Source organism: Dermacentor albipictus, chromosome 6 (assembly GCF_038994185.2).
Source record: "Dermacentor albipictus isolate Rhodes 1998 colony chromosome 6, USDA_Dalb.pri_finalv2, whole genome shotgun sequence".
In the NCBI taxonomy this organism is placed as follows: domain Eukaryota; kingdom Metazoa; phylum Arthropoda; class Arachnida; order Ixodida; family Ixodidae; genus Dermacentor; species Dermacentor albipictus.
Genome location: NC_091826.1, coordinates 16,153,682 through 16,173,887, shown reverse-complemented (window position 1 = coordinate 16,173,887; position 20,206 = coordinate 16,153,682). Strand labels below are relative to the sequence as shown.

General features: G+C 46.8%; 1 protein-coding gene across 7 annotated transcripts in view; it reads left to right on the top strand.

The window, feature by feature from the left end:
- Positions 1 to 20,206, top strand: part of LOC135914434 (adenosylhomocysteinase-like 1) — a 271,601-nt gene that overhangs the window by 167,962 nt on the left and 83,433 nt on the right. The window contains exon 1 of one of the 7 annotated variants that reach the window (XM_065447282.2): positions 3,638 to 3,772. The exons of the other annotated variants lie outside the window; for them this stretch is intronic. Within the exon in view, the coding sequence (XP_065303354.2) occupies positions 3,704 to 3,772 (69 nt within the window). The 5' untranslated portion in view covers positions 3,638 to 3,703. Of the gene's footprint in view, positions 1 to 3,637; positions 3,773 to 20,206 lie in introns of those variants that run through there. 7 annotated transcript variants of the gene reach the window in all.

Genomic DNA, 20,206 nt, shown 5'->3' with positions numbered 1-20,206 from the left:
GTGGTTGCAGCCGCTGGAGCTTGGGAGTGCTTTCTTTTTTTGAAGAGCCCAGGAAAGAAAGGAGCCTGTGTGGGCGTCTCGGAAGAAAAGACAGAGAGAGAGAAAAAGAAAAGGTCAGTTTGGGCGGCGTTTCGTTAAATGGTTTCGCTCCCGTCCTTCTACTGCCGCCAAACAGAACGGCGCCTTCGAGGGGGTGGCCAGTCAGGCCAGTGGTCTCCGGTTTAGGTGCGAACATGAAGCGACGCGAAGAGGGAACACTGAACTCGATTTCAGTCAGCAATAATTGGTTATTTGTGGATCCAAACCTAGAACGCGCATGTTGCGCCAGCTAGCGTTGTTGTTGCACACTTGGCCTCACAAGACGAAATTTTTCTTTATCCACGCGCACATGATCATATGTACGCGCTTCTTTGAGAGGTGTAGTCTCCGGTTACCTCGAAGCCTAAGAGACCAGCGATCAAGGATAGGCATGACAACATTCTGCGCGAGCATTGACACCCTCGTCTTAACCATTTGTCTCAGGGCGTCCTTCTGGACACCTTCCAATTTCCCCCATGTTTCTGTCTTTCAGTCAACCGTGGAAAATTTCGGCCCCATTGTAGTCGAGGGAAGCCAGCTGAAGCCATCATGGGGGAATTCGACAACACCAAGGAATTCGCGAGTGGTGTCTAGAATAGCGTCCCCAGGTTTTACGTCGTTGTTATAGCGTGTCCCCATGCAGACCCGAGTGCGCCTAAGAAATCGAAGGAAAGTGTGCGTGCGGGTGTGTCACGGGCGTGTCATGTCTGTGTGTGTGTCATGTTCTTAAGAACTCAACATCGACATTCAAGCTGACGTGCGTAATTTTCACCGCGATATATGCAGCCTTTTAGTGTACCTGAATCACCGGATAAGGCTTAGCCGAATTTGCGGTCCTTCTACGAAGAATTTTCTTTTTTCTGTGGCCAGCTTCACAGATGAGAGTCGTTTTTGCTCGTCTTATCCCGCGGACATCATACATTCTTCAGTAGGGTGCCCATTAGTGGCGGCGTTTGGTCTTTGCAGTGGCTTTAAGAGGCCTTTTTTTTTTCCCCCAGGGTGGATTGTGAGGCTATGCTGACAGTAATGGATTTGGGAGTGCGCAGTATATTCAAGTGCGGATATTTGCTTATGCGATTTGTGGAAAGCTTATCGATGTTCTTCGTTAAAGTCCATGGACTGCCATAGACAGCCTGCGGATCTTTGCCCAGCCGTGCACTTTCTTGTGGACTAATGTGACCATCGACTTTAAAAACGTAAAAAAGAAAAAGCGAACCCTTTGGAAGGCTGTATACCATCAACAGACAAAAGGAAGTAGACTTGTTACCGACCGTGACTCCGTAGATAGTACTCTTCTTGCGCACAAAAGGGCAAGTGTCTTCGCCATTATTATAGTCAGCATTATGTCCAGTATGTCCATGCACTACACGTCGTATGTCATGTAGTAATCACTACATGTTGAAGGCGACGCCAGCACGATGCAGCTATCGTCCTGTTACTATTGTCTTCCGCCAGCTCGTTGAATACCATGTGTGTCAGCTAACATTAGCCACAGTCTTCAAAAAAAAAAAAGAAGGTTTAGGAGACATGGTGCTAGATACGATTATAAGACGGACGTTGTCCGTTCGTCAGTGGCCTGGCAGCCAAACATCATAAATCTTAAAATTGTATCTTGCACTGTGCCTTCTAAATATTTTTTTTTCATTGAACAGCTGGGATAACGTTAGCTGAAACACCCTTTATATCTTGTTCCTACAAATTTCCCGAATTTCGCCACACCACGTAATTCTCTCCCGTCCTCGATTCTGTTTTCCTTCCCTTGGCACCGCCGTCCTGCTAGTCTAGTAGAAGACCGGTTATCCGATCTACACATTACGCGGTGTGCTGAATTAAATTTCTTCTTCTTAACCTCAAATAGAATATGAGCTACACCCATTGACTCTTTTATCGACACCGCCGTCTTTCTGTCTCTTAGCTTTAATCTTTATCTTGCAATCCTATGTAGATAGGTCTGCTAAAATCATGTGACACTCTTATCAACTAACGAAAGTCATTTTTATGCAGATCCTTTTGTAGGCTCTATATTATCACAAATTGTAAGGGACGCCGAGGTGCTATATGCAGTCCTACTTCTGCTGCTCATTTGAACTCGTATACTTATTTTTGTTCTTGTTCAAACCACGGCCGCAAAACGTCGTTCTTCCTTGTTTGATCAGCTGCAGCCGCTTCTAAAGCGCAACTGTGCCCGTGTAGAGAACAAAATACGCGTAGCAGCGCATCGATGCAACCGAGTTGTCTAGAGTAGAGACATGGGCATGTTGGTAGCTCAGGTTTAAAATAAGAACGGCGTGAGAGACAGGGACAAACGAAGAAAGACGCGCACACATCACTGTTGCGTCTCATTCTTCGTTTGTCCCCGTCTCTAGTGCTGTTCTTATTTTAAAAACTGAGTTGATCGGTGTCCTATAGAAAGGGTCGACACACGTTCACACTTTGCCTGGACAACTTCATGAGTCGCGATAGAGCTGGAACGGCAGCAGTAATGTGCCATTTAAGTTGTTCCTTTAACGCGTTCTGCGAGAACGATTTCCATGCGTTTTATTTGACCTGTCGAAATATGGATTCTAGGAGAGTTGATTGTTGGACTAGTTAGTTTTCCATAACTGAATTAGTAACTTAGCGCGACAAAAGCCACAGAGACAAGGAAAGTGGACGAAGACAAGCGCTTGTCTTTGTCCACCTTTCTTGTCTCTGTGGTTTTTATCGCGCTAGGTTACTACTTCAATTGTCGAAATAAGAGCTGGAAGGGCAGAAGTACTCTGTCAGTCATTCAGTCGCAAAGTCTTAGTGACTTCTTCATTCAGGGGGTCGGTTGGTCAGCTACAGTATAATGCAATATGTATAGAATTATTGTCATAATACACAGGAATCGGGTTTCTAGTAAGTGTGAAAATGGAGCGCTTGTTGGCACACCCTTTCTTAATGAAACTTCATCAGCAATAACATTGGGGAAATACTATGCCTTTAAGGAGTTTTAGAAATCGCGTACCTAATTAAATGGCTTGGCGTATCGAAGACTAAAATTTCGCTTGGGTTGTTTTGTTGCTGAATTCCTTTGTAAGTCCTGCCGCGATAGTTTTCCCAACGTCGGGTCCCTTATTTTTTCAATCAGCCCCCTTACTCACTCAGCGCGGAAAAATAAAATTGGAACATTGCTTCTTTTGCAGCAGGAAAGAATCTTAACTGTCGATAGCAAGGGGTCGGCGACAAGTGAAAGCGAACGCAGAATGTTGCTTCGTCTTCCTCCTTGCCTATGCGACAAGCCCTCCTTACAAGTATTTTTTTTTTTCTTAGCACACACTTCCTTTCTTCCCCAGTTTCAGAACAATCGTTCGTATGATCCGACCGTAGTAATGGGACCGTGTCAACGTATCGCATAATACGCATAGCTTCGAACCGAGCTGACCACTGGCGCCCTTGGCACGTTCTGTTTGGCGGGCGAGAAGGAGGGAATGGGGCGGGAACGAACGATGGACCGGAAGCTATTGCCACCTGATCTCGCGGTATACACGCGGCCCTTGGTGCGCGACAGTCGCAGAGAAGCGCCGTCGCCGAGGCCAGTCCCCAGTCTCCGGCTGCATTTTCCCCGGGCGCTGCTGTCCGCGTGGTTTAGCGACCCGCCGCCATGCCCTACCAGCGCCGGCGCAGTTCCATCTGCGACCTGGAGGCCGTGGAGGCCGTCTGCTCCGCCGTGGTGAGAAACAGACTGCCGTCAAAGCGGAGATGGTTAGCACAGAGTGGTAGTGATGGTAGTAGTAGTAGTAGTAGTAGTAGTAGTAGTGATAATAATAATAATAATAATAATAATAATAATAATAATAATAATAATAATAATAATAATAATAATAAATGAGCTGACATGGAGTCTCAGTAGCGCTAGTTCTTGTCTGTTTGGTTTTGTGTTCATCAGTTTATTGATTGATTTCCGTTGATAAGTATAATGATGACACTGTGGCCTCAGTTTGACAGAGTGACGGGGGAAAAAAGAAACTTTCCTTTTTTTTTTTCGTGCTTGCTTTTCCTAAGCAGAGGTGCGTACATCGTGAAACTAAAGAGAAAGGAAAAACGAGGAAGAAAGAAAGAAATAGAAAAGAAAGAGCAGATAAAATGCGGGCGCGACCACAAATTTCAAGCCGTAATTGGAGCACTGCTGTTTCCTTGCAACCACTGTGAGCTCGACTCATTTTTTCCTCAGGATTACTTCTCGCCGCTTTCCGTGCAACTGTTCGTTATCGCCGCCATAATAGCTTGTGATTACCGACTTGCGATTGCCATTACCGACGTCCGGGCGTACGTCTAGATAACGTTTTAGTTCGAGCCAATGAGATTCCATAACTTGCGTATCTGATTTGATGCTTCGTCGGTTAGTGTATTCTGGTGCTCTTATCTATCATTTATTTTTTATAGCGTGAACACTGCGGACGAGAACAACAGCTACCAGTTAAACTAGCGCCCCTTTAGTATCTTTTTGTCTAGTACTATAGGACGTGTTCCAACGGTGACATTACTTTTTTTTATGACCATCGTCCTGTCGCTAACAATCAATTTGGAGGTACTGGAATAGCCTGCTGTTTACTGAACGTCGTTGTCATATGTCTGGCTGTGAGATTGTTAGTATAATAAATGCCCGCGGCACGCGACCTGCGCTATCGGAAAGGGCGAAGGTTTAGGTTAGGTTAGCTGTACGCTTCCTTTGTCGTTCTCTCTTTCTTTTTCAAAGTCCACCGGTCTGCTCTAAGGGCACAACGAAGTCGTAGAAGCGCCTTCATTGGATTTACGCCGGGAACGTTAACGCCCGTCACAGGCAATTTCTGTCGTTTAGGCGCTTTCTAAAAGCATTAGCTCACCATTGTTGTATAATCTTGAACTAGTATGCACGCTAAGGAATTTAGCAATGCTTGAAAGAGAAACAAGCTTTACTTGTCTGCGAGCGTCCGATCAGCTCAAATTGAGGAGTGAACTTCACATTGTTATTATTATTATTATTATTATTATTATTATTATTATTATTATTATTATTATTATTATTATTATTATTATTATTATTATTATTCATTTCTTTTGCTGCATGATTACGCCATAAGAATCGTTTGCCGTCCTTGTTCTACTTGGGCCAAACGCACCACTGCGTTACACTCATGATTTTGCCGAGTCTCTCAAGGCTGGACTTCCGAATTAGCGTGACTCTGTTTAGAGTAATTCGGTTAGGCGGGATCATGGGTGGTCACTCGATTTGCGAAACGATGTTCACGTTACGGGCTCAAAATCGTACCTGGGTAACACGCCAGCCCGTGGGATGTCGGTGTCTGCGCACTATCTCATTTTTGAGTCACGGCGACGTTTCGCAAATCTTGGTTGAACCTACGTAACGGTTACGGTAAGCGCCACCATCCCTCGGTGGAGTCGAAGCGGAGAGCTGGGAGTGCGAGGCTCGTTTGATGGAGAGGAGGGAAGGGGGGGGGGGGCAAACACTGCGCAGAGAGGGTCGAGAGTTTGCCTTGGCAGAGCAACTACGGGAGGCACGGAGCGGCAGCTTCGCCTTGCTGCTTGCGCAGCTGCGCAGTTCGACGAACGGCGGCGACGACTGCTTGCAGCTGCGAGCACTGCCGCAGTACCGCCTCGCTTGTCTTTCCCGGATGCGCGCGCGCAGAGAGGTCGAGTGTGTCGTCAACTGTGCCGTTGCGACAGCCCCAACGAGAAAGAACAAAAAAAAAAAGTTTAGACGAATGAAGTGCTTGACTGACGTCAACTGCGCGAGCAGCGGGGGAAAGAAAAACGAGCTACGGTAACAGGCCCTCCTCGCGCAGGCAGCGTTCGGTTTCAACACGTAGCAGCAGCAGCAACAGCAGCAGCAGCAGCAGCAGCAGCAGAGGTGGCTGCGGTGGCGGCAACAAATACAGCACTTACGACCGGCGGCTCTTGGGCTATCTGCGCCCTCCTTTCCTTCTCTCCCTGATCTTTTTCTCCCCACTCCCCTTTCCCTGTGCAGTGCTGTTAAGGTGTCCTCCTCTGAGAGACAGTTACGGCACTGCACTTCTCTCTTCCTCTCCTTCAAAAATCACTACACAAACAGACACATATCTGCGTTGCGCGCGCCACGCGTGCACTGAATAAGAAGCGCTTGCGGGGCGTTGCCGTCTGCTTTCGTCGTTCAGAACGAAGGGTTAGCGCCTGGTACGTGCACTTACTTTCCCGGAGTAAAAGGGTGCACTGCTGTTAAATCCGTGGAGAAGGCGTGTGGAGGAGGCGAAACACTGTTACTAGGCGCTCTTTATTTGTTTTTGGTTTGGAAGCAAAGTGTTGGGTTTCTCGGCTACGTTCTCTGTTCAATCGCCAGTGTGTATGTTCGTGGTGTGTGCTGTTACGGAAAGCAAGCGCCGGGAAAGGTAGCACTTTTTGGTGGCCACATCTCCGAGCCTTGATGCTTCCACATTGGTAATACCTACTGCCAGATACATCCACAACCACTCGTTACGTGACGTTATATCACGACGAAAGCGGACGTCTAACTTATTAACTCGATGGCGTTAAGGGCCCCGTGTTGCGAAAAATCAGGTGTCGGCGGCGTACGTTGTCCGTTAGAGAAAAATAGTCCCGAACCACGCAGGCCCCCCACGTGGCGCATAGGCGTTGGGGGAATAATTTAAATTACTGAAAAAAAAAATGCGTAAGAAAATTCGTAAAATGCGACTTACACAAAACCTACGGGACATATGGCAGCGTCGAATTGTAATTTGAATATGCGAGATAACATAATTCTGTTACGCAGAAAAAGCACAAAATCATTGTCCAGCTGTAGTTTGCTCGGTTCCTTGTAGCACCGTCCAGATGGCTCTTGCCTCCACGGCAGCGACGGCTCCCGCTGACAGCTGGGGAGAGAGAAAAAGAAGAACCAGAAAGCTCGCCTCCGTGCTAAGCGTTCGCCGCTAGCGTTTGCAGGAAAACATTACGGTTACATAAGCTGCAGTTGCCGGGAAGCGTGAAAAGCAGTCGGAAATCTTTTGAGTGCTATCGCGTTCCACACTTAAAGGCGAAGCTTAAGCGTCCTCCAAGTTATCTCAACAGGAAACACGGGCGACACCTAACACCATCTTTTCTTTGTTTAAAGCATGGCTTTGCTTGAGGGCGTGGACCTTCCTACATAGAGGGCGTCTTGTCACGTGACGCGAAGACCTGGAAGATATGTAGATCGAAGTATTTGGCAGTGTACCTTTTTCGCACTGCAGCGCAACGAGAGATAGGGATAACAGCGTTCATTTCTAACGCGTACTGATCACGTAATGTCGAAATACTTCCCAGTAAGAAGTAAATTAGACCGCAGACCTTTCAGTTTAAGGAAACTTTTGGGCCCTTGGCCAACAACGGCCTTGCAGAAGAGCGCTTTAAAAGCACTAAAGACTTTTTTAGAAGACAGTGGCATCGTTGGACGTTATTAGTGCTTTCATTGTTCTGTTCATTTCAATGTCACTCTATATATCCATCTGTTTGGGAATTATGTTGACTGCTCTGTTGTGACTGTATGTGCTAATATATTTACACGATGTATATACCACCCGCTGACTAGACAATGTGTTATTAGGCGACAGTATCGTTTGTACTTTTGAGACTTTCGACTACATAGGTGTGGAGACATTTGCAGTAGTCTTCCTGTGGAAACGTTGCTTTATAAGTCCTGGTGCTTGTGTGAAAAGATTATCTGATATGTAACCGTGAACCCTGAATGATGTATGACGGAACCCCGGCGCCTTAAATTGCGCGCCAACATCTCCTTATATCATATCAATAAAAAAAAAAAAGCTGAGATGTTGTACATAGCTCTCCTCAAGGCTGATACGTCAGCGATAATGTTGGAGGCACACAACACGAAGGCAACGTTTACTGCTGAGCCATTTCATTTGCTGAGGCGTCCAAACACAGCATCGATCCGGTTCAAACGGGTCACATGCGTGCAGACATTCCGCGATGCATTGTCAGCCGTTTTGCATTTGCGTTGTAGGCGGCTCTCTGGTCGACGTCTGTTCTTCACCCCGTCCCGCTGGGTCGCTGTGCTCGGTAGCATTTCGAGCTGTGTTCACGCTTCGCTTCGAGTGAGAGTGGCGCATGACTAAGGCGCGGAGAATGCGTGCACAGTGGTACCGAAATCGCATACCGTCCCTTGTATACATTCGTCACTTCGGAATTTGTAAACACAGAGACCCTGCCTTACTCGCAGACTCACGCTAGCGAAGAGCTAATCGGAAAAGCCTTGCAAGAGAGCGTGAGTGACAGCAGGCAAAATGCGAAAATTTTCGAAGGCAAAAATCCAGAGGACAACGAGTTGGAGGCGGCACTGCAGGGCCTGAAGAAGGACAGCAGCATCGTCGTCCTCCTAGCTGACAGTTGTCGTCATCGGCTGAGAAAGCAGACGACCTTGTCGACAGGGAAGCGTACACTAAGATCAAGATCCCACCTCGCAAATCCAAACCCAGATGAACGAAATTCTCTCCGGAGTTTTCAAGCAACATCCCGAATACAAAGCCCTCTACATGAGGTTGATGTATGCGGAAACTGCTCCGCCCCAAGCTTCTACAAGGCGCATTCGTGGCGAATTTTCCGAAGGTTATAAATATTTGTGGTTTTGCATGCACATAGATCGGGTCTACACTAAAATCTCATTGTAACGAAGTTGAAAAGGGAACTGCAATTACTTGGTTATGCCTATTACTGTATGTACTTCGCTATGAATCTCTGTGGGGAGTTCAAGGGGAATTTCACTTACTTCGTCATATCGATTTTATTATACATCGTTTTGTTATAACTAGGTTAGACTGTAGTTAAAGTTGATTATCAGTAACGATGGAAAGCATATAAAAAGATTCAAGTACACGACCTTGCAAGTTTATATAACATTTTCTGCGACGAAATGGCCCAGATACGAAGAAATACCTTGAAATACGCGAGAGAGAGCAAAGGAAAGGGGTTTAACTGTATAGGCTTTGTGAACTTTGCTACATTACAAGGGGATGTAAGGGAGGGTAGAGTTAAAGATGAAAAAGAAGGTGAGCTTACATTACCGGCCTGCACTAGACGATGCCTAGTCTGTCGCGTCACAGTCAGCTATCGGCTCAGTAGTCTTGGCGCGAGATTCGAAATAGCATTCTAGATCTGCCTTCACGAAATCCTATATAGAGTAATAATCAACTTTTCCCGAGAAATAAGTGAAAATGGAGTTCTGAAATTAAGTTTACCCTTTGAAAGTGATTCGCTGCTGTTCTTTAATGCTCCTGTAAAGCTTTCTTTTGAGTAATTTATTATTTTTTCTCTATCTTGTAGCCCGTTCATCTTCGTTGTTGTGGAACCCTTTTCCTTTATTATGCAGGCTATACCGGTTAATTATTGTTCGCCTGTCCCCTAATATTCTTATTTTGTTTGCTGCTTTGTTCCTGGCAACCTGGCACTCATATTGATGTTGCAGACCCTTTAGTTGCCAAACATTTAATATTCTCGCAGTTAGTAAACAACATCAGCAGATGCACGTTTGTCCTTGAAGAGCTGGTAATGGCTTTGGAATGGGCCGCGAGGTAATTTGTTTGTCAACGACCATCACGCGTGTGGAGGTTCACTCGGCATCTCATCTTGGCGGCATTAAGGGGATGGGTCCGCCAGCACCCGATTGCTTTCTACCACGCAGTGTTGGACCGCCTCATTTTTCCTTCCCTGCGATGTAACCTTGTCGTTCGCATATCCCTTCGTTCAGTGTTATGCCCCGTACAGTCTCGTTTGTTTATTTACATGCCTCTACTTCCAATCGCGATGTCATATCACGCCGCCCTTCTTCTTTCGCGTGTTCCTCTGACGCATCCGTTCTTGCGCCTCTGTCCTCCGCACTACCATGAGACCCGCTCGGGCTGGGCTTTTGTTTTCGTCTCCAGCTTGGAACAACACCGACGCATATCACGGTGACACGTCCGCGGTGCCTCGACAGAACGACGCCGGAGACAGGAGCGGGGGCCGGGCACGCGCGTAACGTCGACGCGTGCGGCAACCTGCCGCGTCGTTTTTGCGGCACGCGCATAATGGATTCCCGTTCCGGCCCCGGCGCGCGCCGTCACACTGCGCTATATGCAGGACCGACCGACCGACTGACCCGATCCAATCCGATCCGATCCGGCGAGATCCGATGCCCCGCGCCGTCGCTTGCTCCGACTTCAAATTAGATTGCCTTGGATTCGTTTTATTATTATTATTTTTATGATGCGTGTAGCAAAAGCGCCAAAGGCGCGCTCTTCCCTGCGGTGATGTGCGTGTGCGTGTATGTGTGTTTCTGTGCTTGGGGCGTCCCGGAAAGGAGCGACCTCGAAGGATCTCTAAGCGAGATTGACTAGGACGGCCGTTTCGGCTTTGCGACGGCCACCGAGGTCTCGCGTACGCTTCCGGCCGCCGTTGCACAAACGATGCGTAGATGAGCTTGAACTGTATCTTTGTCGAAAAGGAAACAGTCTCGGTGCGAGGACAAAAGACCAAGAGGTGTCGTCTGGCGCGCTAAGCGCAAAGTAAATGTCCTGTTCTCCGCTATCGAACGCGGCAAGTTAGATTTTAGCGTTGGCGGAGAGTGGGGGGTGAAATGGGGATAGCAGTGTCGGCGTAGCCTTTACGTTCTCCAAGCAATATCGATTAACGGCAGCTATCCCTCATATCACCAGAGGCCCGGGAGAAACACAAAAGAAAAGGAAAAGAAAAAAAAACTTAGTAGGAGGCGTGTATATAGTAATAGCGAAGTGGGAGCTCGATTTATCGATTTCGGCGCGGTGCCGCCCGGATTGGAGCGCATTCCATCAGACGAAAGTGGTCACCTTGTACGGCTCGAAGCTTGCCCATTGTGCAAGCCTCGGAGCTGTAGCTGTTGCAGGCCGTTTGTTTACTCTTCGGGGCGGTCGAAGACTTCGCGTGTTGGCTGAAAGCCGTGGGTCTTTTCGGCCGGTACACGCCGTAGAGGCCGATGCCAGATTTTTATCGGTTCGTGCCAAAGTAGAGCTAAGAGACGAATATATAAATAACCGGGATGTCTAACAGGTGTCACTGTGCTGTTGCCGACAAATATTTTCGTGTCACGTAATAGTTCAGCGCAGACCCGCAAGGTGAAGAACTAATTAAGGGAAAAGTAAACATCCTATCGTAGCAATTGCTACAAAGGAAACCCATACGGGTTCCTCGAAAGAAAAGCCTCGCAGTTGAAGAAAAATTCGTCCTGTTCCGTAACTCGAACCCTTAACCACCGCCTTTTCGGGGCAGCCACTGTACCGTTTGAGCTAACCCAATTTTTCTTCAACTTAGACGAATTTTTATTCGACTGCGAGGCTTTTCTTCCGAGGATCCCGTACGGGTTTCCTTTGTAGCAATTGCTACGATTGGGTGGATGTCTCATTTTCCCTTTATTAAATAGTTTCGCATCGCGGGAACTGAGGAAACTTTAAATTTCCTAGCAGTTTGTGGCCGTGGGGCCGGGGTATAGGACCGTAGAAGGCTGTATGCTTACACACGCTAGTACACACGCTGGAAATGCTAATATGAGAGTACGGATACCTAGGCTGCGAAAGTAACAATTCAGTTTTTTTTTCTCCCGTCCCGCCGCTCGTAAATTTTTTGACGCCAACTGCACGTGACTAAAAGCACAGAACTTTGTGGCGGAAAATTAGACGCTGCCGCCGTCCAAGAAGCGCGGTAATCTTGGGACGAAGCGCGTGGATCTGTCAGCAATCTGGCATGGTTTGATTGACGAGTCTTGTAGTGGCTTCTGTCCTTCTTTGAGGTTCAGTCGTGTTGCGCAATAGCCTCGGAACGAGGATTTAGAGTGATGCACTCTTTTGCGATCGCAGCTAATTCGTTTTATAGCGTGAATTCCTAACGCATAGATTAATCTATAGGTGATGTCAGAGAATATCAACTCTGCAGTAACATACACCAGGGGAAACTTATTCTGGGTATCCTAAGCAACGATTTTTGCTCGTAATGTGCTCAAAACTATCCATTACAACAAAAATAGACTAAATAAGGCTATAGTTATAGCCATGAGACGACTTATGCGATAGCAAATTTCATTTGCTTTGAGAAGTTTAACTCGGGAAGCTTCAATGAGGTTGCCGCTTAAACGAGCGCCTGAATAATGTTTTGTTTTGTTTTCTTTCACTGACGGTGCATGCCTACTGCGCGGAATCGGCCAAGGCTCATATGGTATTAGGAAAGAAGTTGACCTGTTGCAAATACCAAGAGAAAGTTTCGGGAAGAAATGAAGTAAGTATACCGTACGAAAATCTTATCAAAATGTAATCTGCTGGAAGCAATTGAAACACCCTCTACGGTTGAGCTTGCGTCCCTTTGACAGTGTCTAAGAGAGGAGGCTCTCAGACAAAGCAATGTCCTGAATGGAAATGTTTCAGCCAATTTATATGAGCCGTGCTAAAATGCTTTTTTTCTTAAGATTCTAAAACGGGGGCAGAATAAGAAAAGAAATGCTCGATCGTCTCATCTCCGCATATTTGAAACTGAGGGTAGGGCGCCAGACGAGCCTTGTGACGATGGAAGTTCAAGACTGGTATCCAATGGCTTAGTCTGGTAAAAGTTCCTTCTGTTGTGTCTCTTCTTCTTCTTCTTCTTCTTCTTCTTCTCCTTATTATTATTATTATTATTATTATTATTATTATTATTATTATTATTATTATTATTATTATTATTAACGTAAACATATAAAATACCACAAAGGGATACAGAGAGGTAGGCTAGCAGTTGCTGCCTAAAAAAAGAGACACCGTGACCACTCACTTAAAGGGGAAAAGAAAAAAGAAAATAGAAGAAAGAAGGAGATATAGCGAAAAAAAAAGGGGGGGGCGAAAGGAAGGCCCAACACAACGCAGTAAATCACACACAAAATACCAGCATTACAGACGAGAGTCTAATCTCGCTGTCGACAAGTGGGTATATATAGCTGCGAGCTCTCGTGGATAGGTGTATAGGTATCCCTCTTGACGAGATCTGAATGGTTGAAAGTAAGGTCCGAGTCCAGCAGGTGCAAGGCAGCTTCGTCGCGGTGCGGATAGACCAGGACACGGCGACGACAGGTGCGGTGACGTAACGCCAACGGGAAAGGCAATGTGACAAGCAAGGGGGGGGGGGGGAAAGGGAGGGGGCCAGAAAGAAAACCCCAATTAGGGCTATGTTTGCGGTTATTCAGTTACGCCAGGACATCACAAGACGGCACGCGATCTGGCGTGTCGCTCGATTACTTACTTCCTCCGAACCTCACGCATTGCCTATACCACGGTAAAATAATTCTTACACCGTGTTGCCAACTGTATATGGCGTGCGAATGGTGCACGTGCTGATGAGGCGTAATTTGCGCGACGCGTCACGGTTCACCTTGACGTAATCACTCTTGCCGTCCGCTATACCGCGCGTTGTATCCGTTTGTGATACGCGGCTTTATGGGGCTTTACTTATCACACGCACACGTCATCGTGAGCCGTTTACGAGCTTCCCAGCACTGCCAATCGATCTGCCGACTCCTAACAGCGGAGCTTAATTACTGGTGTTCGCAAAAATGCGACGAGACCTGTACGTGCAGGGGGCGTGTCACTGCACGGCACACACAGAGCGTGGAGAATGTCAAGTGGCGTTAAGAGGTAGTCGCCGCGTATTTGCGGACATAATAGAGAGTTTTAGGTTAGGGGACGCAAGCGGAATGCGTACGCAAGAACTATGGGCGGCAATACTGGGCATGCGCAGACTACTACGTCTGGGTCTGTGCGTGCGCAGTACCGTCGCTCCTAGTTCTTGCGTACCTATAACCCGTACCCTAACCTAAAACTCTCTAATAGTTTCGATTTATTTGCTGTTGAGCGGTTCATGTAATCCGTAAGAGCTGATTCTCAAAAAAACAAAAATAGAAAAATAAATTGTCCGATTTTTAAATTGCACGGTCGGTTATGAGGGACATCGTAATAGAGCGCTCCAGTTGAATTTGGACCCCTTGCTGATTTTCAGCTTACGCCTATATCTAAGTATACACGAGCATTTGTCGCGGATATTGAAGAAAGTGGCACGCTGAGTAGGCGTTATTAAAAATTCGTAACGCGGTCGTCTCCCGTGAGATGTTTAAACTGTCCCAAAGCGAGTTTCGCGACATTCGTTCGTTTTTGCTTGTTCCATAGCCTTGCCTATTTGTATAATAGTAGTTTAAAAGGTATCGATGAACACACGCACACGCACGCACACGCACACACACACACACACACACACACACACACACACACACACACACACACACACACGCACGCGCGCGCGCGCGCGCGCGCACGCACGCACGCACGCACACACACACACACACACACACACACACACACACACACACACACACACACACACACACACACACACACACACACACACACACACACACACACACACACACGCACGCACGCACGCACGCACGCACGCACGCACGCACGCACGCACGCACGCACACACGCACACGCACACGCACACGCGCGCGCGCGCGCGCGCGCGCACACACATATATACGCACGCAGACGCACTCACGAAGTAGGAGTGAATCCTGTGGCTCTGCGTGCTTATGGAATTTGCTGAGCGCGCCCAGGCTCGTTCTCTTCATATGTCCTTGCTGTCAGCGTTTAGCCCGTCGGACTTGCAGTGCCTGCCTCCCTTCTTCCACTGTACGCCCGGTAAGCTTGTTGGTGTATGCAAGACACGCAGCATATCTCTCGCTCGCACGAGCGCAGAGGGCTTCTCCCTCGAGACGCTGCTGGCCCTCTCAGCAACTTTCGTATATAGATAGCAGTAAGGATTCGGAGATTCGCGTGTGGTTTGTCTTGCGTCACATTTGCACCTCAGTGTTTAAGTTTATTGATTTGATGAAAGTCTCGTCGCGTGTTGCTCGCGTTGGTAAAGTTGGCGAAGCGTGTTCGCTACTGCCATCCAGGCCCGTAATGAATAAATAAATGAATGAATGAATGAATGAATGAATGAATGAATGAATGAATGAATGAATGAAAATGAAGTTCCTACGCGAAAACGGTTCGCAAGAGCAAGTCGTAGCCAATCGTGAAGTTCGAAATATCGTTTGTGATGGCGGCTGGCAAGTTGCAAACATTACTCACGAACGAAAAGCTTCGCTAATGCGGCCCCTACTCTTATTGGGTAGAAATTGTACCATACATTGTAAAATAAATTACGTGCTTGAAAGTAAAAGAAAAGGCGCAAATTACTTTACAGTGTAGCACTCATTTCTGTTTCGTCACGATTACTGCGCCATACGAAACGTTGTTGGAGGATGCGGCGTGCTCGATCATCTCACCGACCGGCGCCCTCTGGTAGCTTGCTACGCACTGAACGCTTTTATTCCCACGGGGCACGCTGGTCCGAGTCGCTCTGAAAGGGGCCAAGTCAGCGGAGCGTTCAGGAGAAACTGATAAGCTTCGCTCGGCCACAGCTGCGAAGCCTGTCTGCTCACGGAGCGTTCGTGCTGTACAGGTACAGCGCGATCTTTTTGTGACCTCTTCGCTTCTTTCTGCCTGGTTCTGTTCGGCGCGTTTGAAACGCTTCTGCGTGCTGAGCGCGAGCCTTTCAGGGCACGTTGACGTTAATTCTTTTTCTGCGTTCGAGAACGTGGAACTCTACTTCCGTGCAGTACTTGACTCTCGGGCAGCCGGCGAGTACTGTTTCCCGCCGTCTTTTCAGTGAGTGCGTGCTGTTATATCTTAGTGTGGATTGTTGCAGTCACAGAGCGGACGAGCTTTAGTAAAACTCTCTTGTTTATATCACCACCACCACCACCACCACCACCACCACCTTCTTCTATACCATCTTGCAGAATGAAAGCCTCTCCGTCTATCTTAAGTTTCCCCTGTCCTGCGTCAGTTGCCTCAGTGCATCTTATGCCTGTGCATTCCCTGATTTCATCCCATCACCTTGTTGTGTGCATTCTCCGACTACTCTCCCCTTCCTTTGACACTCATTTTGTAACTCTAAGTGGACCGAGTCTTATCTGCCCTACGCATTGCGCGGCCTTCCCAGCTGCACTTCCCGCCCATCTTGATGTCAAATAGAATATCGGCTGACCCCGTTTGGTCGCTAATCCACACCGCCATCTTCCCGTCTATCAAACGTTAAGCCCCGCATTTCTCGTCCCATCGCTCGCTGTGCGGTCCTTAACTTCTTCTCAAGGTTCTACGTTGGTCTTCAAGCTTTCTGCCCCCTATGTTAGTAGGGTAGAATGCGATGACTGTACGCGTTCCTTTTCGAGGATACCGCTAGGCTTCCGGTCATGACCGATATACAGACAAGTGATTATGCGCGGCACTGACGGATTCACCGCTGTCCGACTTCATATCGGACATTTCTACGTCTTGGCCGCGTGGTATTGTTGCATGGCCTTGACTTCCTCTCCACGGAATGGCTATATTTCTTCTGTGGATTTCTTGGTTCTCCCCACGTTCATGACCTGTCGCTTAATATTCCTGTCTGTGCCGACATTGTTATTGAGTTCGTAATGTGTGACCAAAGCTGAGCCTGTCCGGCGGTCGCCTCTCGGGCGAAAAATGTCGCAATGATTTCGGTGTTGAGCCGCCTAGCAGCAATCTCATCAATTTCGCGTTGCCGAGCTGTAGATGCGTACATACGCGTACACTAGCGTGCCAGAGTTGGCCTCTGTCTCCCTGATGTATTCCATTAATGTTTAATACGCGTGATTTGAATACTCCGCTGTGCATATTCGTACGGGTCTGTTGGACATTGTGAGCGAGGCTAGAAGAAGGTCGCAGCATTTCTTATCTGCAGCGCGTACCCTGCAGCCTTGTTATGTTTTATACCTACTCTGTCCTGGAAAAAGAAGAAAAAGGAAGATAAAAAGAAATGACGTACCATATTTTGCTTCTGCACAGACTGTCCTGTTTTCTGCTGCGCTGACATCATAAGCACAACCTGTAGATTACACTGCTAAACACACACACACACACACACACGCACACGCACACACACACACACACACACACACACACACACACACACACACACACACACACACACACACACACACACACACACACACACACACACACACACACACACACACTGCCTTCATTGCCTTCGCGCTCATCTGAGCTGCGTTTTTTTTCTTCCTTTTTCATGGCTTCAAGGTACAGGATCGATGAGTTTCATTTGCTTGAATGAGTTTCATTTTCACAAGCCGCCTCCAGCTTTATTTTTAACTTCTTCTAATTTTTTTTCTTGGCTGTGCTTTATGCTTAAGTAATTATTCATTTTTTCAGTTTCCCTCGCTGGTTAACTTCATTTCTTGTTTTGCTGCCTTCATTGCCTTCATTTTTCTTTTCTTTCTTTTTTATCTGGTTCCTTCGAATAACAGGCCTCGCCGTACCCTTCCCGGTTTTGGAGCTTCACTCGAGCGCGGCTTTTTAGGAAACGAGACAAGGGGCGGCGGCATATGGACGACGTCTCGCCGAGATAAGCTTGTCGGGCATAGCGCCTGTGACGCGTGCGTGCTTACGCGCGCATATTAGCCGCGTATGTAATTTTAGTCGTTGTTTGAGCATTAGCTTGGCGCTGCTATCTCTGAACGAGGAAATGGGGCTCGGGATTAGCGGTGCGTAAACGGTTCTTCCGATGTCACAAAAAAATCCAGTGTGCTCCGCTTAATAAGCGCGCGTGGTTATACAGTCGGCGATGCGTACGTAATTCCTGCGTCCCTCTTCGTCTTTCTGAGTGCAGCTTGCCTTGCGAAGTTTGCGAGCGTGGAGTTGTGTGCATACTGGCGCAGTTCAAGTGATTTTATAATTCAGCGTTCTATCCGAATCTGCTATTCGGATCGCGCAAGGTAATGATGCGTGAATGTCTCTAGAACTACAGCTTGTGAGTAGCACCAGTTCCGTTATCACTGCGTGCATTCACGCTTTACACGACTTGAGCAACGTTTTCCTTTCTCTCTATCAATAGATTCAGTCCTTATTCGATATATATATATATATATATATATATATATATATATATATATATATATATATATATATATATATATATATATATATATATATATATATATATATATATATATATATATATATAAAGGCTAATTACAGCCGTTACTCGGTTGTTTCTAGACATTCGACATTGTCAGGAGCCCTTCCAGGCAGTTTTAAGGAATTAAGCGTAGAAGACGTGTTCTCTTGCGCTTCTCGAAGAAGCTGTTCTCTCGACGCCCGTCCGCCTTTGCCATTTAGTCTTCCGAAAGAAAAGAAACGTTGATCCTTTTCTAATTGCGCGAGACCTGCATAATGGAACTCTGGTGGCACTCTGCTGTCGAATTACTCGCCAGAGCGGAGCGAACAAACGATTCGAGCTGACATGGCTGTCTGTTTTGTCTTTGTTTGTTTGTGCGGTCTTTGTTTTGTTTTCCCTAATGAGTGCACATGCTTTGTGCCTAGCACCCGGCTGACACTGGAGGATGTGCTTGCCGGCAGGGGCGTCGAGTGACGTTTAAATCTAGTCGGGAAAAAAAAAAAAAAAGCTACCAGGAAAGAGAGCGATGAAATACAATATTTCGGGGCACTTAATTGCCGGCAGAGGAAATACGGCCTTTTAAAAAATAATCGATACCGCAGTCAGTAACGTTTTCTTTCGTAATATCTGTGCGCGATATGCTTATCTACGCCGTATATATGTGTTTTTAATGCGACACTATTCGATCACATAAGTTGCTCCTACCACGTCCTACGTTCTTGACTAAATTATTCCTCAGAATTTTCAAGACGGCAGCCCGTAAGCAATTTCCATGAAACGAAGCATTCACGGCGCAGGCTTCTTATCCTTTCAGGCTATTGCTGAAAGTGCTAAACCTGAAAGTGATGCAATTTTACTGGCGCTGCTCTTTACGCGGGCAGCGTATTGGCGCCTATGCGATGTTATTACAAGCCCTACACAGCGTGTTCCAAGCTTTTAAGGGTGCCAGAAAATTTGCCGCACCCACGTCGTGCCCGCATTAGTCGGACCCACGTATAGTTAGAACGCCGTCGGAGAAGTTCAAGCGAAGCGCTAAGCCTTGCTGTCGCAGTCGGTGCTTTGCCGTTCGGGTGAAACTGGCAGTCTTTTTTTTTTTTTTGTTGTTGACGTAATTCAGCCGGGTTAATATCATCTTTTCTTCCATCTTAATCTATAATGTATAGCGTTCTCAGTGATCAATTTACCAAGGCGTAGCAAGAGCTTTATCCGCTTAGGCTTTTGATTTTCGTGTCCTTTCCGAAGTTACATGGGGAAATAGGTGGTGAGCGTTTTCAGTCTGCTCCAGACGCTCAAGTTGATGCTGCCTGCTCACTAACCGGAATTCTTAGTGACAACCGAGCGTATCTTAATCTTGTTTTCGGCGCAGCGTTATATGAATGAATGAATGAATGAATGAATGAATGAATGAATGAATGAATGAATGAATGAATTTTATTTTATTTATTTTATTTATTTATTTATTTATTTATTTATTTATTTATTTATTTATTTATTTATTTATTTATTTATTTATTTATTTCGATACTGCCGAGTTTCAGACCTTAGGCAGTAGTGGCCGTTATAAATGAAATGCATACATTGAATACTTCCAAAGTAATACAGTAAGATACACAAACAGCGGGAAATATCACGACACGAAGCGTTGTGCACATACTATACCATAAATTTCCAGAATATATACAGCAGAGATGCGAGGGAAATTACAATCAAGGCTCACGTGCATAAGATCAGTGTGTTATGGATTCTAGGGCATGTAAATGAATGAACTACTTCATTCGGTTATGTTTGAATTCATTCTTCCCTGCTCATCGGCAAACCCGCGTAAACCTAATCCGCCTCCTCAACAAAGCAACGCTACCTCCGCCAAGCGACGTCTCTGCTACGTATTTTTCAATGGTTGATTGCTTCATTAATTGACACTTCAACGTTACACTTGAACCACGGCGACGCCGTAGTCGCAGGCGTTAGTGAATGCGGGAATCGCACTTGCGACCTCTTCTCGCTGAGCAATATAGCTCCATCGCCGCCAAACCAACGCGGACGTGATCGCTTCACTCGCAAAATG